This window comes from Acanthochromis polyacanthus, chromosome 7 (genome assembly GCF_021347895.1).
Source record: "Acanthochromis polyacanthus isolate Apoly-LR-REF ecotype Palm Island chromosome 7, KAUST_Apoly_ChrSc, whole genome shotgun sequence".
Lineage (NCBI taxonomy): Eukaryota > Metazoa > Chordata > Actinopteri > Pomacentridae > Acanthochromis > Acanthochromis polyacanthus.
In genome coordinates this window covers 38,082,577-38,102,429 of record NC_067119.1, presented here as the reverse complement: position 1 = coordinate 38,102,429, position 19,853 = coordinate 38,082,577, and the positions used below count along the sequence as shown (strand labels likewise).

General features: G+C 38.7%; 1 protein-coding gene across 12 annotated transcripts in view; it reads right to left on the bottom strand.

Moving 5' to 3' along the window:
- LOC110964507 (voltage-dependent N-type calcium channel subunit alpha-1B-like) overlaps positions 1-19,853 on the bottom strand; it is a 252,634-nt gene that overhangs the window by 78,128 nt on the left and 154,653 nt on the right. For 8 of the 12 annotated variants that reach the window (XM_051950632.1, XM_051950642.1, XM_051950630.1 and 5 more), the window contains 8 exons: positions 17,516-17,581; positions 13,757-13,792; positions 12,135-12,896; positions 8,950-9,089; positions 8,137-8,245; positions 6,478-6,607; positions 6,065-6,124; positions 5,469-5,575 (listed from right to left, as the gene is read on the bottom strand). In XM_051950632.1, coding sequence (XP_051806592.1) covers positions 5,469-5,575; positions 6,065-6,124; positions 6,478-6,607; positions 8,137-8,245; positions 8,950-9,089; positions 12,135-12,896; positions 13,757-13,792; positions 17,516-17,581 — 1,410 coding nt within the window. The remainder of the gene's footprint in view (positions 1-5,468; positions 5,576-6,064; positions 6,125-6,477; positions 6,608-8,136; positions 8,246-8,949; positions 9,090-12,134; positions 12,897-13,756; positions 13,793-17,515; positions 17,582-19,853) is intronic. The other 4 variants (XM_051950638.1, XM_051950637.1, XM_051950633.1 and 1 more) reach the window with 3 other exon arrangements.

Below are 19,853 nucleotides of genomic sequence, written 5' to 3'. Positions count from 1 at the left end.
TGCACCAAAAAGCTGCCATCTGAGCTCAACACTTAAGTGAATTCAGTGGGTTGAATGACAAATTCATAGATTTGGTCGTAATGTGGATGCTGTGGTTCGTCGTCCTAGCCACAGTCAGTCAAATGAATGGCAGGCAGAATGAGATCCATATTCATGCATGATGAGTGAATGACAGCTGTCAATCAAACAGGACTTACTGTTACTGCCAGTATGGAAGTGACCTGGTGCCAAAAAGCCTTTTTAAATAGCTTATTTGAGTTTGATTTCACCTGCTTAGAAATCAAATACGTAGAAATGAATGCATAGGAACAATTTACAGCCAAATCTACAGATATCCAAAGTGTCCAATATTATGTAAATAAATCAGACATTATTAAATACACAATAGAAAAGAGGTCATCTAACTATTGAACAGAAAACTTGTAAGGAACTTATGTGTATTATATTTATATCAGTTTTAAGTTGAACAGTACAGTATTTCTCAAAAGTAGAGGCCCCAAAGGAGAAACTCAATGGAACAAAAATAAATACACCTGTGATCATCGACACACAATTAAAAAAAACAACCTTGTGATCCCTGATACCAAATCAGAGCCACAGTGGCCATCCTCATAAAGTGACATCAAAGACGTTGCAATATTTCACAATCTAGGTCTAAAAAAACAAATGGGAAAACTGCTTCAGACCTGATGCAGTGGTCACCAATGGAAAACAGAATCATGACAGTCATCATAATCATGACAATCGTGACAGTTGTGACAGTGAAAAGGACAGAGCAAAATGTTAACCTCTACGACATCAACCAAGAAAAAACCCTTCCTTGCTGTTCAGTACACAACTGATGAATCATTGCTAAAAAGAGTTGATGCTAAAGCCAAACAAATCTGTCTTGGTCTCATTTGACCAATGAGCTCCCTGTATTCGGGCTTCTTTTAATATTCTTAAAAAAATTTGTTGTTAAACTTTGGGGCCAAATGCAAGAAAGAAGTTTTTTCTTGACATTACACAATGTCCTTGACAATATCTGAAATGTCACAGAAACTCTGTTTTCCATCGAACCCAGTGGCCAAATCTGAAATACTTACCTATGTGTTTTCCAGAGCTAGACTATAAAAGCACATTGTCCGTCATGTCATTTTAGGATGATGGCCCGTGTAACTCAGTTCATTCATCACCTTAATGCTGCTGTTGCTGTGTGTCAACTGATTTCTAGGTCTTCCTGTATCCCTTTCCATCTCTAAAGTCCCATAATCAGAAGTTGTTTAAGAGATTTTTAATGTCTTTTGCTGCAGGTAAATATTCATGTCCAGTTTAACTTTATCGTCGTGTACAAAAGTTATCATACACTTGTAAAGATCACGTATATCACGGCAGTCTTGAGATTACACAGACTCCTGTGACTTAAAAAATTCCCTGTGATGGAATCATTGAAACACATTTATCTTTGTCACACACACACAAAAAAAAAACAAGACATCATACATTTTATTTCTTTCCTGGATTTTTTTTTAGGTCTTCTGGAAATATGACAAAATCTGCTGGGTCAAAATTATACATACAACAATGGTAATATTTAGTTAAACATCTCTTGGTTATTTTCATCTCAGCTCGGTGCTTTTGGTAGGTGCCCACAAGCTTCTGGTTGTATTGTTGACCACTCCTCTTGACAGAATTGGAAAAACTGACACAGACTGGATTCTTCAATGCAGTTTACAGATTTTTGATGGGGTTTAATGCAGGACTTTAGGGGACACCAGTCTACAGGTGTGTCTTATATAGTTAGAATATTGTGGGAAGATTCAATTATTTTTCATAAGAAATTGCTCCAAGTGAAAATTATATTTATTCTAGACTCAGTACACATAAAGTGAAATATTTTAAGCCGTTATTTGTTTTAACTTTGGTGATAACAGCTTATACCTCATTACCTCACTGTGCACCTTTTCTGATCACAATTTTTCCCTCGAGATACCTTTCTATTAATAGGCTTTGATACGGCACCCCTTCAGTAATGTGATAATGAGTCTGAAAATTTGATTAATACAACTTTCTAAATCACTAAAACTAATCTTTCAAGCTGCTGTTTTGTAGGGAAAACGTTTGGGGTTTAAATGCTTCTGCAGAATTATTCCTCAATCTAATCTATAGATAAGAATGTGGACAGCTCCACCAAGTTTTAGTAACTGAAAGTTACTTGCATGCACTGTGTGATGTCGCAGTGGTGCTTCTGCTGATGGATGCTTATGCCTGTTGATGCGGGTCAGAACCGTATGGAGCCTCTGAGTTGGTCTTCAAGACCTTAGGAAGGACTCTTGGAAGTAGGAGTCTTAGAAGGACTCTTGGGAGGGAGGATTCAGGAATTACTCAAGGAGCACACAAAGTGGTGCTTTCAGGTATGGCCTTTTAAAGGTAGTTTTGCATGACATCAACAAAGGAACGGGTCTAGCACAACTTCGGTCAGGTGTCCCTCACAAAGTTACACCTTTAAGAGATATTTTTTGATGGGTTGTATAATTTCAAAGTAGTCTAAAATGGTAGTGCATCATTTACAGATGTGTACTATTGGTAGATAGACAATCAAAACAAGACTAAACACATATATGACATAAGACACTGTTAAACCTATAGCTTGACACAAATAATGAAAAAAAAGATTTAAGAGGAGATCCTGGTGTAATTAATCATAATGAGGTTGTTGAAAGCACTATTTTCAGCAGATACTTTAAATGAGTGCATGTAAACAATGGCTGCATTCAAGATAGTAGAAAAAATGTCTTTCTTTGTCTTAATGAGAGCCTGGTGTTCCTTGTAGCATTGTCGGTGGCAATGAAAACCTTTGTGTCACTTAATCAAAATGTGGTTTGAGTAAACATTTGAGTGTCCTCATTCAGAAATGTGTGCTATGCTGTCTTCCAAAGATCTGCCTTCTCATTGCCTCCTCCTGATAACAAATTTCACACGTTGTAGGTTGCATACCTGCTGTAATATCTCTGCTCCATTGATCACATGGGATCCTGTCTCCAGTCTAAGATTGACATTTTGTGTGAGTTTTGCTCACACAAAATGTCTTAAAGTTAGTTATGGCTGGTTGAGCCTACAACATTTTGTCATATTTCCAGAAGACATGTAATAAATCCATGAAAGAACAAAAATACACAGTTTTTTGTTACAAAGACACATAGGTTTCAATGATCCCTTAATAGAAAATGCTGGGTTAATGAAATATTTGAAATCTCAAGACTGCAATGACATACATGGTCTGTCTAAGTGTATGAAACTTTTGTAGGCTGATTTGTAGGTTTATGATAATACATATATTTTGGACACATGACACATTTTGAAGATTTTTTTCTTTCTGTACTATTAACCTCTTCCTTTATTCTTACAATTATTTTTGTTTGTATCTGATGTTTACATTTTCAATTTCAGTTTGTGTCTCTCTCTTCATAGTGTATCGAATATATTACAATAAAACAACTAAAAAACTATCCTGTACTACAGCAGATCATCAGATTATTAGCATTATTTTATAAGGTCTGATTTATTTACTATATATAAAAGTGTCATATAAATCTTGTGTAAAATTTACTTAAAACTTTACAAATACTATTCAGCACAGGTGTGGAACCAAATCATATCAATAAATCCTCATCTACAGTATGATGCTGCTTCAGTCAGATACAAATTAAGCAGGAGAGCGTAGAACAAATTGTGTGTGAATGGAAATTATTTGACAGTATGGTCAAAGGTCTATGTAACAGGACAGATGTCATACAGTCTTTATAATGTGCATGCCAGGATTATAGGGGGGATTTATATCCCCCAAGATGTACTCATGCCCAAAGGCAGCAGCTTGTCTGTTAGCAAACTGCTAATAATAAAAGAGAGAGTGAAACTGATGGTGTCATTCCAGTCCAGGCAGAGGTGTAGCAAAGCAAAATGCTGATAAAAACACCTCTTTTCAGAGGCTCAGGGAAAATAAGGATAATGAACACACAGGTGACATGCCTCTCTGTGGCAGAGGAAGGCATGGAAGAAGGACCTGTGACCAAACAACATGAAGATCAAGGACAGGAAGACTAGCTGGACGACGAGATGAGAGCGTGTTCCACAGACAACAGAATACACTGCAAAAGACACCCATCCTCACAACCAATTTCACTTCATATCATGCATGTCTTACAGGAAAGGACAATCCACCTTAACAGCTGATGGCAATGCATCCTGTCATTCTGAACTGAGTTTGCTGGTTGATCTCTACAAATCACCATTTTGCTTCAACAGTAAGCAGTGATGGAGAAACAAATCTAGTGACAGACTGACGATATCTGTAAGGTAAGAACTCATATAGCAATGCAAGGCTTGTCATGTTACGAAAAAGAACGTCAGTTTGGCGAATGTTGGAAATCACTGAAGCACAATTAGTGGGTGTTACATTTGTGCCTGAATTCCAAATAGAGAGACCTGTGACTGATATACTGATATTACTCATACTAAATTTACTGACAGAAACAGATTCCTAGGGCATAGGATATATTCCTTATCCTATGCTCTAGATATCTTTCAGAAGTAAGACCAAATATGTGAGGAATCACTTGTTTTTGCAGTGTGAGCCATGTATGTTTTCCTTCTTTCATACATACATACACACAGATGATGACACAGACAGGCATGATGAGAGAGGTAGAGGAGGCATTACCCCATGAAGCTTCTTCAAAACGATCCAAGGACAGAAACAGTAAGAAGATCAAGTCATTAAACATCATCAGAACAGTGCACCACACAAACACACACACGCACGTCTTCCTCTTTCAAAATTTGTTGAGAACTTTGGCTCCACCTCTAATCTGCTTTCTTCTGAAGGTTGGAGTTTGACAGCAAATGTATGAAATGTAATGGTTTTCTCTGCTGGTGTTCACAACCCTAAGGGAAATGTTACAGTGAGCAGCAAACTTAGACTAAGACAGAAAGCTGTTAAAGGTGGCAAAGGCAAAGCTGAGCTATTGAAATAACAGCTCACAAGCTCACGGTACGTATACTTCAGGCTTTACAGAATTTTTCTGTTCTATTCTATTCTGTTATTCTAACAGTTACCACACATCCTCTGATCTCACTCAACACATTTGAAACAACGGGACTTTATAATGTCAAATACAAGACAACACAAAAACTTAATGCAGATAATTTTCTGAATGATTCTAGATCTGTAATGATAGAGGAGGTTTCTAAAAGGATTCCTTTCCTTCTAGTGGAGCTACATTAAGACATTTGAATAATGGATGCTCAGCCATCTTAATGAACATTTGACAGACAGGAATGTAAGCCAAATGACATGTCTTTAAAGTTTGGTATGTACTGGATGTACACCAGACAGACCAGACTGATCAACCAAATATGATGATCAGGACTCATGCTATACCAACAGTTGTCTTATTTTATAACAAAAAGATAGGAGTTGTTGAACTTACGAAAATGCAAAAGCCACCAGCGCCCCACTAACCACTATGAAGTCCAGAATGTTCCACAGGTCTCTGAAGTAGGAACCAGGATGAAGCAGCAGGCCCAGGTCCACCATCTAAACCAAAGATATTTTAGTTTTATTTAGTTTTATTTTATCTATTTATTTCAATGCTCTATTGATATGAAACTACACCATTAAATCTGTACCTGTATTTGTATCTATTATGTGTTGTTGTTTTCATTGATAATTACCTACTATTTACTAATAAATCATATGTTTAAGAATGAATTTCTTCAGAAAGAAATGCGTTTGTGTTACAGTAATCGGTGACAGACAGTAAAATGCATCAGTTTATATGACAATGCAGTGGATTATGAAGGGACAGTGATGCAGCCTGATATGTGAAGTGCACCAAGGTGGTCACAATGAGGTGAGGTCCTGCAGTAACTGTCTCTGCGTCCTCTCCACATTCATCACTTAAGTACTTTTAGTTAGTAAACAGAGTCAGCAAGACACTAGAACTAATGAATTAGAATCAAAAACATAGTCATCACAGTTCAACTATGGAGAAGACAGTGACGTTATGAGATTATTAGTTCTTACCTTAATCACCATTTCAAAAGTGAAAACTCCAGTAAAGGCATAGTCCAAGTATTTGAGCACCTGCAAAAGAAAGATTGGATTAGTACTGACACAGACATTAAAGTACAAAGAGGAATATGAAAACTAAAATTAGAAAAAACTACAAAACTTATTGTCTAGGGTCATGTCATGTACAATAGTCAGGAGTATCGTGTGGCCTGTAAATGTGTGTTATTTCTCTGAGACACCACAGTATGGAGCACTGGATAATGCGCGACTATAAAAAATATATTGGGCTTCACAGTGCACACCGAGTTGCTTTAACAATCAGACCAAAGTGAACACTAACAAGAAAAAAAGAACAAACACACACACACACGTCTTCTCTCAGTTTTGTGTTTATGAGTGAAGGCCATGTACATCGTGTGTCTCACATTGTTGCGAGGGGCATTTGTCCAGACGGGGTCCTCTGCTGCCAGAGCGATGCTGCTCATAGCAATGACAACAAGGATAGACATCTCAAAATAACGAAGGGTCACAATATAGTGACACAACCGCCTCACCCTGAGGAGAGAGAGGCAGGGACACAGTGAGCAATATCTATTTAGGCTTAAAGCAAGGAACAAAATAAGCCAAGCTCTTAAAGGCTATGTCCACACCAGTGACTTTTATCCAGGTACACAAGGAATATACAGTTTACAATTGTAGTGACCTGTTTCTGTTACACAAGAAGCTTCACATACAGTATATGATGCAAAAATACATATTAATAAAAACGCAAAGTATAATTGAAAACCTGTCAAGTTAAACTGCAACACAAAATTAATTTCATCCAAAAATGTGACAAAAAGCCACATCATGAAATACAAAGACATGTGATTTATATGTAAAAGCTTGTATTGTGTTATGTATTTTTGATGGGTGTGCCACAGTTTTCCACCGTGTTTGGCTCATTTTTGTGTTTCTTAGTATGCCTTTGTGCTTCTCAGGTTGTCTTGAGGTGAATAAATGGACAAATTTTGCAGTGTCATGAAAAATTCTAGGAAGTGACCACAATGCTCTGATGATGCCTTTCAAGGTGCAATTAAAGTGACTGCCACAGCCAGTTTTCTTTACCAGCATAGAAGTGAACACTAATGACAGATAGCCTTCTGGAAAGATTCTTACAATGGTCTGTATATGCAGTGTTCATTATGAGCAAATATTTGTCAATTATCAGCATATTAGCTATATCCATTCTAAGCCAGCTGAAGACAACACTAGTCCACCCCTGTGCAATATCACTGAAATTACTAAAGATATAAGCTGGATCACCTTACAGTCACTGCACCACGTCTAGGTTATTAAAAATTTAAAAATAACAGTTTAGATTTATTTTATCAAAGGTACAGGTGCAATAAAGGAAAATAAAGACAGCAATAGTCCGTACACCTTTCATTGCTCATACTTTTTAAGCCCAATATGTAGCTACTCCCTACTCAGCTTCCCATTGCTCCAGTGCTGATATCCGTTGCACTCAAAAAACAAAATCTCCAAACAGACGTCCTGGGTATTCAGAGAGCTTTAAGGAAAAAGTTTCACTTGACAACAAAGTTAAACTACAACAACAAAGGTGGAGGGTGCATCTAAAATTTGTGGGAATTTCTCCACCATTCACCTGATTTGGATGTAAATACCCTCAAATTAAAGCTGAAAGTCTGCGCTTCAAGCACATCTTACTTGTCTCATTTCAAATCCATTGTGGTGGTACAGAGCTGAAATGCTGTGTTGCTGTGTTGATGTCCAAATATCTATGGACATGACTTTAAAGTTCATATGACCAGCATTAAAGGCAGCAGAGAACCATCAAGTGCATTGTGCTGCTTGGGTAGCTGGACTGAGAGTTAGGAGACATAACAGTTCAAAACACAAAAACAGGCTTGCTAGACCTCAGCTCCAACTTGGTGTAGTATGGATATATCATGTTATTTCAGCGTGTTTTAAAATTGTATTTTAATAAAGTAAAATACCACCCAATATCTACATAGGCAAATGCATATTTGAGGTCCTACAAGGAGATGAATAGGTGAATGAAGAAAGCTGAGGTCACTCACGGATTGGCCTGTCCAAAGATGAACATTGAACTGTAAGGCAGAATAGGTCTGGGTCCACTTTGAGATAGATCCTCCAGGGTCTTCTCATTCATGGGCTGCTCAATGTTCACTGGAAAGACAGATAATCAGAGACACCAATAATGGCAGACATGCCAGAGGAGCATTGAATAACATCTCCCAGCAATCATTATAGGGCATCATTTATTGTCCTCAAACCACCAATTCAAAATAGAAGTAATCTCTTTCTCCATCTATGCCAGGCACAGAATAATAAAGAAAATAATCTTCACCCCTATCACACTGCAGGGTGTCTACCTAGGAATATGAAAGGACGTTAAAGCTATGATAAAGATTAGTCTTTACCTACCTACAGTCATTTGTTCAGTTATTTGCCTGTGCACACAACCAATGAGTGGAGGCATTGGATACAATGCCCAACCTCTGCTCAAGGATTCTTCCCGTCAAAAGGAAGTTTTTTTTCTTGCCACTGTCACCTTAGGGCTTGCTCTGGGGGCTCAGGCAAATGGGTTCTATAAAGCATCTTGAAACAATTTGAGTTGTAATTGGTGCTATATCAATAAAACTGAATCGAATTGAACTTTTGGTAATAATAGTGTCAGATTCAACAACTAATAGGGACACACACACAAATCAATGCATGAAACGGTACTATAAAATTAACTATGAAGAAGACTTATAGTCTATGAAGAAGACTTAAGTTACTCATTGTAACTTTCATCACAGTGCAGCTGAGATGAAAGTTATCTCAGTTACACCGTGTGTGCATTCTGTAGGCATTCTGTTGGCACTGACTTTGTATGCGGGTGGTCTCTCCAGGTGGGGAAGTGATTGTCAGAGGAGGAATGGAGGTTTGGCCAGTTCTTCTGTCATTTGTCTGGTTGTCTGAATCCTCCGGTCGGTTAGGAGAGATGCCTCCTTCTGAGTCACCAAACCTGTTCCAAAAGCAAAGAGAGGCAGTTTAAGAATAATATTGAGTATAATCTCAAAGAAAAATTTACACTGTTGGTCTCAGGCAGAGGTGTCAAATATACAGCCCGCGGGCCACAACCGGCCGGCCAGATCTGGTCTGTGGGATGAGTTTGCAAAGTATAAAAATTAAAGAGAAGAATTTAACTGAAAATTGTAAATTTGTAAAACTGTACGATTAAAATTATTTCTAAATTTGACAAGTTGTTTTGATCATGAAGTAAAATACTATATTGCTCAGTTCCAGATACCTGTGACTAAATGTTTTGAGCCTTTGAAGACACTCTGTGATCTCGAAGTTGTAATGTGTATTTAATAAACTAAGGCTTAATGTTGTCGAAATTTCACTTCTATTCCCAAGAAATTTCAGATTGTTCATAATATTTTGTAAAAATGTTTCATTAAATGTGAACATTTTCAGAATATACTTTTTTTACATTGAAACAAAGGGGAAAGCTTGGAGGTGTCGTTATTTTTGGGTTATTTTGCTATGATTTTGCTGGTCCGGCCCCCTTGAGAACAGTTTGACCTGTACATGGTCCCTGAATGAAAAAAAAAAACCTAACAGTGAATGTGGTGTTACCTCAGTGTAAGTAACAGTTTGTCTCACTTAACAATGGCTGATGGACATGGCTACATCTTTACACACCAGCAGAAACACCATTTATTTCTGCAGGGTCACTGTAAAATAATAGAGCACCTTTCAGTTGTAACATACACCCTTTCTATTTTTATTACCAGGCTTAAAACCTGCTTGTTTAACAAAGCTTATAGTTAGGGCTGACTTGGGTGACCCTTAAGGGGTCAGTTGGAGTCTGCATGTATGGGACAAAACTGATTTCTTCTTCAACGTCCCTTAGTTCTGCCTCTAGTTACCCTGCTATAGGCCTACGCTGCACTGAGCTCTTCTGTCATTACCTTTGTATTTACCATATATACCCTTATTGCACTGCATCCAATCTGTTTACTCCTGTGTCCTTCTCTTAGTGTCCCTGGTCCCAGAGCTGTATGCACTGCAAAACTCAAAATTTTACCAAGTATATTTGTCTTATGTTTAGTCAAGTTGCCCACTTAAGATAAATTCACTTAACAAGTGGCATTTCAGCAAGATGGAGGGACTTGTTTTGAGACAATGCATCCTAAAAATATTGTTAAGTCAAACAACTGAAATTATCTTATTTTTTGCTAGATTTTACAAAAAAACTCAAAACAAGTTCAATACATCTCAAATTAGGAGCTTACATGAAAGCAAAAATCTATTTTTGAATGAAAAACTTTTTTTTTTTAGCATGTCTGCTTTATTTTAAGACACCTAAGGTTGACAATCCTGGTAAAATATATCTTAAAATAAGTTTTCCCAGCTAATTTTAAGATCTCAATATTCTAAATATCATATCTTATTTCAAGAAATCTTACCAAGCCATTTTTCACTTATTCTATTGGCAGATTTATTTCAAACTAAAAGTTCCTTGAAATAATTTTTTTCTTGTTTTGAGAGGAGCATTTTTTCCAATATGCTTCTGATTTGTGTTTGCTGTCTCACCAACTGACCTAGTCTCCATCAGCTGTATTTCCTCCAGCCCACTGCTTCCAGATGCTCATTTCTATCAATCTACTCTGCATCACCCTCACTATACTTAATATGCTCATCTACATACTGTTTGCATCTTACTACTCCAAATTCCACATATCAACTTTGAAAAGCTATTTCACCATGCTGAATGCATTTTCCAACAACTGACAATTTAGTCCTCTGTATACTATATTGCATTTATACTCTGTCAAGAAGGCAGAGCCTTGGTGGAGTTATGTGATCAGCATTGGTCTGTCTGTCTGTTAGCAACATTACTCAAAAACAGAATGAAGGATTTGGATGAAATTTTCCGGGAAGTTCAGAAATGACACAAGGACCAAGTGATTAGATTTTGGCAGAGATGCGGCTTATAGTCTGGATCCACAAATTATGTAAAGATCTCTGTATCGCTGATAACGGCACAACATCACTGTAACTATGACGACAAGTGAACACTACATCAGCTGCCTGCTGACGATCACATGATTGCGTTCCTACTACAAATCGACTGCTGTGGACTTATCGGGACTTATCCATCGGAAATCATACAAGGAACAAATGATTAAGTTGTGGGGGTGTTTCTGAGTCCCATCATTTCCCTTTTTTTCTGCATATCCGCTCAAAATGACACCAACCAACCATGGTGTCATTACTTAAGCTGCATGCAATTTTTTTCTTCTTTGTGACTGTGACCATCACCTGCCCTCATAGCAAATTAACCAATCATGTTTATTTTAAGCTGTTTCCTACATTATGACATTGAGGGCTGCGCACACCCAAGTGAAACATAAAACAAACACAGGACAGACAGAAAGGTGAGGCATAGACAGTGTTCTGAGAGAAAAGGTGCGCTATAGTTATTTGTGCTCTTTAATTCACACCTTAAAACCAGTTACAAATCTAAGACCCTTCACAAACACCAGATATGACAGAATCCCAACAGGATCAATCATGAAGATGTCAGGAGACCACAGGAAGGATAGATGAAGCACAGTGAGATCCACAGACACTAACCCAGCAACCTCCACTGACTCAGCGACCAGAGGAACAAACTCTATTGAGTTTTGGTAGGTGCCGGTGTGGTGGGTCTAGCATGCATGAAAACCTCCACCAAAAGGGGGGAGCTATCTCCTCCAGCCCAAGGAGGTCCACACAGCCCCCCCGCAGGATCCACCGGGCGGAGAGACAGCCCAGGAACCCGGAGCGACCCCCACCGACTCAGCCAGAGCCCCAAGGCCCGCGCAGCAGAACAAGCCATAGCAGACCCACACGGCGCCCCACCAGTGTTCTTGAGTACAAAGCCAAAGAAAAGTATCCGAGTTGTTGCTCCCATACCTGTATCTGTATTTGCCACCATTATGCTAAACAAGGCCCTGCAAAGTCTCTGTTAAGCCAGTGACCATAAGAGTAACAAACATGAAGCAGTTTGGAATTTTACCTGTGACTGGGGATCTTCTCTCTCTTGTTGCCCTCCTCTCCTTCAGCTGTGGGGTGGCCCCTGGATCCATGAGCCCGATGTCTCCTCCTCTCTCCATTGGCACTGCTATCTCCTCTAGAATTCCTACCCCTATCCCTGTTAGACAGATGTCCATCTCTGTTATGGGACCTCTGCTCTCCCCCTCCTCCACTGTTTACTGTCCCGTTGCCCCCTTGGGACTGTCGGTGTGAGTGATGATGGCGGTGCTCACTCATGACTCCCCCACCTCCGTTGTCATCCACTGAGTTGTGGTGGTGATGCTTCCTGCCTCCCTCTCGGCTGCGTGACCTCCTGCTCTTCCCATCTTTACCCCAGTTACTGTCGTGATCTTTGGCACGGCTGTGATGAAGATGTTGTCTTCCTTCCTTACCGGTCTCACTACTATCATTGGTCTCCTCTTTTGGTCTGGTCCGGTTCCTGTCTCGATGGCAATGATGGCGGCAGGGCTGTTTAGGGGCGATTGGAGGGTCTCCAGCAGTCTCTGCTTCCTCTGACGTGTATGGCCTGTGGTGATGGTGGTGGTGGTGGTCTCCCAGCAAAGGCTCAACAACTAGTGGACGGTCAAGGTGGGTCTTCATGTCAGGCCGGATGTGGAGGCGAAGACGGTCCTCAGGATCTATTTCGTTGTACAGGGCTTCGCAGCTTGCCAGGTTCTGCTTTCTTAACTGATTGGCCTTTTGTTCCCACACTGACATTGTCTTCACTGACCTCTGCTGCTCCTTACTGGGGATGGGAAAGAAAAACCAAACAAATCACAACCACTGGAACGTTGATGTTACAGTACAAAATGCAGTGTGAATTATTTTTCTGAACCCTCCACCTTGGTGTTAGTGTCATAGTTTAGTTAGAGACAGTTTTTTCTCAACAGTTTGGCATTTCTACAAAGGATATAAGAATTTCCAATGAACACAGTGACAGGGATGGTGTCCTTTGTGACACATTCAGTATGTATGAACTTTATACTTCATGGCACATAAAACCAGCAGTACACATTGTCTTACATATCATGATGACACATATAGTCCCTATTCTGAATGATTTACAGTATGATCAAGGTGCAATGGAGCTTTCAACACAGCAAACTACTGCTTCTATTTATTACAGTATACTGCAGAGAGAACTCATCCATGGATATGCCTGAACAAAGGCCAAGCATGGCCACATTGCCATGCTTTGACAAGCTATTTCATTTAGTCAATGTCTGTACTACTGTACTTTGAAATGGCTGAAAGCATGCACTTTTCATATTGTGTGACCTAAAAACAGAGGTGTTACTTCTACATTTACAATGTCAGTCATGTAGTATTTCATCATAGAAGTCACTCTGTTCACTACACAGTATAGGAAGAGAAAATACTCCATCGTCCTGCAGGTGCATTATGTGTACTCAACCTCGACACAGAACAAGCACATCGCACATATTAAGAATGCTTTCTAAAAGGGGAATGGAAATAATGGGACCGGACTCACTGGAGCCCTAACATGATGTGTATGACAAGAATGCAGGGCTCATGATTATGTATGTTGTTATGCATGTAATCAGCATTATGGACCACCTTGCTAGCAGGCACTTGGGTTTTTACCTCAGGTAGTGATGGACTGGGGTGCAGACATAACTCCTACAAACACATAAAGGGAGCAACATTGAAAAAAACACAAGGAGAGAAGAAATTTCAAAAGGACACAAACAACTTACAGACAAAAGCACAGAGAGGGCAAATGAATTCCAAAAAATTAAGACTGGGGGGACATACACAGTCGAGACGCAAAAAATCTGCCAAAAGAAACATTTCTTTTTCTTAAAGGACACAGAAAAATGCTAGCAAAGGAAGACAGAGTTACCATGAATAAACATTTGTGCTTCTACAGTGTTACAGAGCTATGGACTATTTGCCTGGTTTGAGAAGTCTCACTCATAGTCTTTGTGTCTGTATCCAGATCTAGCAACATTACTTGAAGAACAGAAGTTCTATAACTTCTGTTCTTCACGTAATGTTGCTAGATCTGGATAACCTAACTAACTAACTAACTAACTAACTAACTAACTAACTAACTAACTAACTAACCTAAGGTTGTCTTTCCTAGTATTTCTTGAATGTATCTCATTATTTTGGAGGTGGGATGGGAAATGAGGGTTAATCAAGTTACTGAAAGAAATGGTGTGTGGCCACCTTTATTTGCATAAGATATGTGACTTTGATTGCTGGAGTTCCAACAATTGGTCATTATTAGTCATTGTATTTTTAGGTTTTCTTTCAATACACAGTGTATTTCAAAATCTAGCCAATCTATCACAGTTGGTTATTAAATTAAAGCTTCATTACAGTGAAAACCCCTAATAATGTTTTTCAGCTGTGTGACCTTCAGTACCTGTTAAGCGGCAATGTGCCCCAAAGCTGTTTTATAACTGAGTGATGCTGTGTGATCTGATCTAACACAGGATAATGAAACCACTCGTTCGACATTGTTATTATGATAGTAAGGTTATCTTTTAATGTTTCTGCTGCATGGACAATTAACCCTCTTAACTCCATGCAGTTTCTGGGAATCTTTTTCTTCTGTGAAATCTTTACAACTGTGGGCTTGTTTTTCATTACAATGTAAATAAAACAGCCATCTTTAATCAAATCTTCTTTTCTTTTTTTTCTTTTTTTAAAAAGAAAACAGGTTTTACAAACTGGCTGGTTGTATTTAGAGTTCAGGTAGTAAAGAAATAGAAAACTGGAATAAAGCAAACAGTCTGATATTCTATGTTGTCAAGAAATCCAATGAAAGGACCACAGCTGACATTGTGTTAGTCTCTGGCTTTCAGCTCCGAAGCCCATTGGTTTTCACTGACAATGATACTTTATTTTTTAAATGCCTAACTCATACAGTACATAAACAGTGCTTAACAAATTTATTAGACCACCTGTCATAAAAATAAGAAAACACATATTTTAGAAATCTTTCAAAAACTTGTTTCAAACAAAAAATTGCATTGCTATTTATTAGGCAAACCACAAACTGGAACAACTAAATAGTCCTTATTCACATACTGTATATAAACCAGAAATAGTAATATTTTGTATGACCTCCTTTGGCCCTAAAAAATAGCTTGCATTCTTGATGGCATTGTTTTTTATGTACTTTCCACAGTTTCTTTTGTTACTGAGCTCCCAATACACTGCCTGTCCAAAAAAAAGTTTCACACACTAATATTTTGTTGGACTGCCTTCAGCTTTGAATATGGCACTCATTCACTGTGGCATTGTTTCAATAAGCTTCTGCAATGTCACAGCATTTGTTTCTGTCCAGAGTTGGATTCATTTTCTGCCAAGATCTTGTATTGATGATGGAATAGTTGAACCACTGTGCAAAATCTTCTCCAGAACATCCCAAAGATTCTCGGTGGGGCTGAGGTCTGGCCCCACTTGGGGATTGGAGGACAATCCATCTCATGCTCCCTGATCCACTCATTTTCAATGTGAGCCTCATGAATCCTGGCATTGCCATCTAGGAATATGTCTGTGCCATCCAGGAAGAAAAACTCCATTGATGGAAAGACCTGGTCATTCAGTATCTTCAGGTATCAGCTGACCTCATTCTTTGGGAACATAACGTTGCTGAACCTGACCATCCCCAGATCATAACCCTAACCCCTACAGGCTTGCATGGTAGACACTAGGCATGATGAGTGCATCACTTCGTCCACCTCTCTTCTTACCCTGATGCCCCCATCACTTTGGAACATGATAAATCTGGACTCATCAGACCACATGACCTTCTTCCATAGCTCCAGAGTCCAATCTTTATGCTCCATAGGAAATTGAAGCCTTTTTTTTTCTGATTAGCCTCACTGATCAGTGGTTTTCTTAGGGCTACACAGCTGTTCAGTCCTAATCCCTAAAGTTCCCTTCACATTGTTCATGTGGAAATGCTCTTACTTTCACTATTAAATAAAGCCTACTGTTGATTTTTTATGATAGGTTTCTACCAAACGGTTTGTTCTTACCGCATGTCTTCCTCAAAGATGATAGTTATCCACTATCCTACTAGGTTTTAATAATGTGTTGGACGGTTCTTTACCTCATTTTAGCAGTTTCAGAAATCTCCTTAGTTGTTTTCTTTGTTTGATGCAGGCCAATGATTTGACCTTTCCAAAAGAGATGAACATCCTTTCCATGACCACAGGATATGTCTAGTACCCAGATTTAAGCCAGCACACCTCCATTTTCTGAGGAGTCCCAAATTAATCAAAAACAATATACAACCACTAAAACTGTTTTTTTCTGTTCTGGAATGCAAGCAAATTACTTTAATTTGGCATCTCAATCAAAAATAATGTGCTTTATTGTTTTTTCATATTTTTTTTTTTTGTAAAACAGCAAATTAGAAAATCAATGAATAAAATAAGAATTATATTTGAACTTTAAATATATCATTTTGATTAAAGAGCTTGCACATACATACAGAAAAATAAAAAATATTTTGGTCATCTCTGACTTTAGGGCAGCAGGGGCAAACAACTGATAAATTCTATAAATTTTGATAAATTTGTTAAGTACTGTACATATGCAATTTCATGCTTTAAACATTTTCTGAAAAAGCTTGTCATACTGTATCTATTAGTTAGTATTTGGGGCAACAAGGCTACATATGCAAAACTGAATCAAAATAAACTACTCTGTGTGTGTTCACGGTGATGAAGGAACATGTCACCTAGTGTGGCACACCAGTGTGTTTTCATGGGAACTGCTGACACTAAGGAAAATAAAGAATTTCACTAACGTGATCCTTAAATGACAGTTTTAGTCCGTTTGTAGTTTAATGCTGCCACATCAGATTCACTCACTACAACCTCTGTAAAAGAACAATGTCAGAAACTGAACTCCTGCTTTGTCAACTTGTACTGAGCAGCAGTGCTCTTCATCTGGATGGTACAAGCCTAAAACTGATGTAGTATAGAATACATCTTTACAACCAGCCTGGGAAATTAGTCACTGTTGCAAATCTAATATACATAATTCACACATGCACTGTATAAATAATATGTAGTATCTTGAGGTTCAGTCACTGAAAAGAAATCTGTCATATAGATGTTGATCACAAACAATCACATAACACGATCACTGACACAGACACTTGTCGATCATAAGGAAATCAAACACACAAATGTAAATACTGAAACACACACTCAGCTCTGTCACAAAGTATGAGCACAGAGCCACATTCCTCTGGACAATTCACACAGTAGAATGGCATGACAACAGAAGAAGAGAGTGTTTAGCACCAGAAGAAGAGGGATGAGGGACAGGTAATGGGAGGATTTCAAACATTGTAACAGAGAGGTAATAACTCACAGTGAGTTAACGCTGCAGATGGATGAGCTGCTAGAGTGCGCGTTACCTCGACTGCGTGTTAGAAAACTGCACATGCACAAAACAAAAATGGGGGAGGGGGAAACATCACATAGGATGAAGTCAGAGAAAAAGACAGACACCATTCGACATTTCTCTGTCTTCTCTGCGTCCTTTAGCCTTCCATCACACTTCAATGCAACGGGCAGTCAAAGATCAGAAACATAAGACTGGTGCTGAACCAGAACCAGAACCAGCTTCATTTTAGACTGCCATAGTGACAGCCAGATTGTACCGAACTACATAAAATTTCACTTAAACTGGCAAAAGCAAATTCAAATTTGTGGATATTTATGGATAGAGTTGCTCTGGATGACAGAATATTTTTGGTTTCAATAACAGTAACACAGCAGTACTTGACTGCAGTGAGTGCCGGTCTATGAGGTGACAGAGTACACTGAGTAATCATGTCACTCCCTGGTTATGATCTATTACGACTTTGATCATCTTGGCATTCTTTGCATAGAAATATGTGACATATACACTTTGTGTCCAGATGAACTTTCTGATTTATAGAATTTATCTGTGAACAGTAAAAATGGTATTTTGCTTGCCACGGTCACAGATTTTCGCCCCAGAAAACAGTTTTGACTTGACATCTTTCAGGTACATCTGAAGTGTAATCATCAGCAATGTGCTGAGCAGCTGCTGGTAGCAGCAAAACTTTTATAAATATTGTCCCCGTCTTTAGGAATGTGGATAGCCAAGTGCAAATGCCCAATTATGTCAGCCCAAACTTGACAAATTCTTTACTTTGCAAAATAAGGCCCAATCATTTGACTCAAAACTACAAATTTAAACCATGAGCAGCTATAACATGCCCAAAACCTTCATACAGCTGAGTGATCATTCTCTGAGGGTATTTACCAATGAGAGAATCATTTTACAGTACACACAGAATAAATGGAGTCACTGTTGTCATGTTAAATGTATTTAGATTACATTTCCTCCTTCCAGTTTAGGGAAACACGCATATACAAAGAATTTTTAAGTCTTGAAGTAATTTCATAATCAAATTCATATACTCTGAATGCTCTGTGTGTGTATGAGCCACACTATGTTCAACCCGGTCTCACGGGGATTCGTGAAACTGTCACGTAAGTTTTAGTTTCGGTTTCGTGCGCACCAACACGATTTCGTCATGTTTTTCGTGCCGCTCACCACGAAATGTTTTTCGCTGTGGTAATCACATCTGAAAGTGGTTTATACCGGCGGATTCATGACGATCTAAGCTGTCCATCGGCGTATACTGCTTGTGTGATCGCGTTTGCGGCCGCCGGCCGCCGGACATTCTTGAAATTCCTATGCAAATTGGTAAGTGTACCACCGGCTTATGGTTAGGTTATGGTTAGGGTTATGGTTAGGGTTATGGTTAGGGTTATGGTTAGGGACGATGTCATGCAAAATATAGCGTTGGATTCGCCACGCTTTTACATTAAAAATATAATATACACATTCTTTTGAAATACGTTCTGAGTGGCACGAAAAGTCCGCCGTTTAAAATACATTGGTGCGCATTTCGTGGTGAGCGGTGGTGAGATCGGGCTGCTATGTTAAGAAGTAAAAGAAATACTATGACCAGTAGATCTTACTTTGACATGAGGACTTACCCTGAAGCTACCACATCCTAAATTCTTCACTGACTTTGTAAACAAGCACATGAACTTAAATCTGGCACTTTAAGAGCGTGGGCCATATGGCTACATTCTTCTGTACTGTTTTGTATTGTAATTTAAGAGTGTCATTTATGTATTATGTGATTTTACCAATCTTGTGTGTTCTATGAGGTTAAGGTAGCTACTAAAATTCTTCCCACCCACTCACTAAGGTTCAACTGCATTAATTACATTATTTATGACTCCAGAGCAGCACTGACACCACTATTTATAACAGAGTGCAGAACAGTACCTTCAGAAATCTGGTTCTCTAAACACATAATCTGTCCATCCAACTATCACACATGCTGTATGCTTGTGGTTCTCAGAACCCATCATGGTTGTGTGTAAAAAACACGATGGGACACCACTGACATACAGGCGGGGTGTAAAACATTTGTCACTTCAGTTTTGTTTGTTTTTTAGAGTGGAGATTTGCAGACAGAAAAAGCATGTGCCTTCTAAAAAAAGGACATTCAGTAAGCAAGGAAAAGAGAAAGATTAACACTGACTTTCACTGACTCTGAGGAGGTTAGCCAACATTATGCTCTGTTTTAACAAAATGACATGCAGGGTTTTCTCAGAAAAGCAACCCAGGAGTTAAACCAAATACATGTCATGCATTA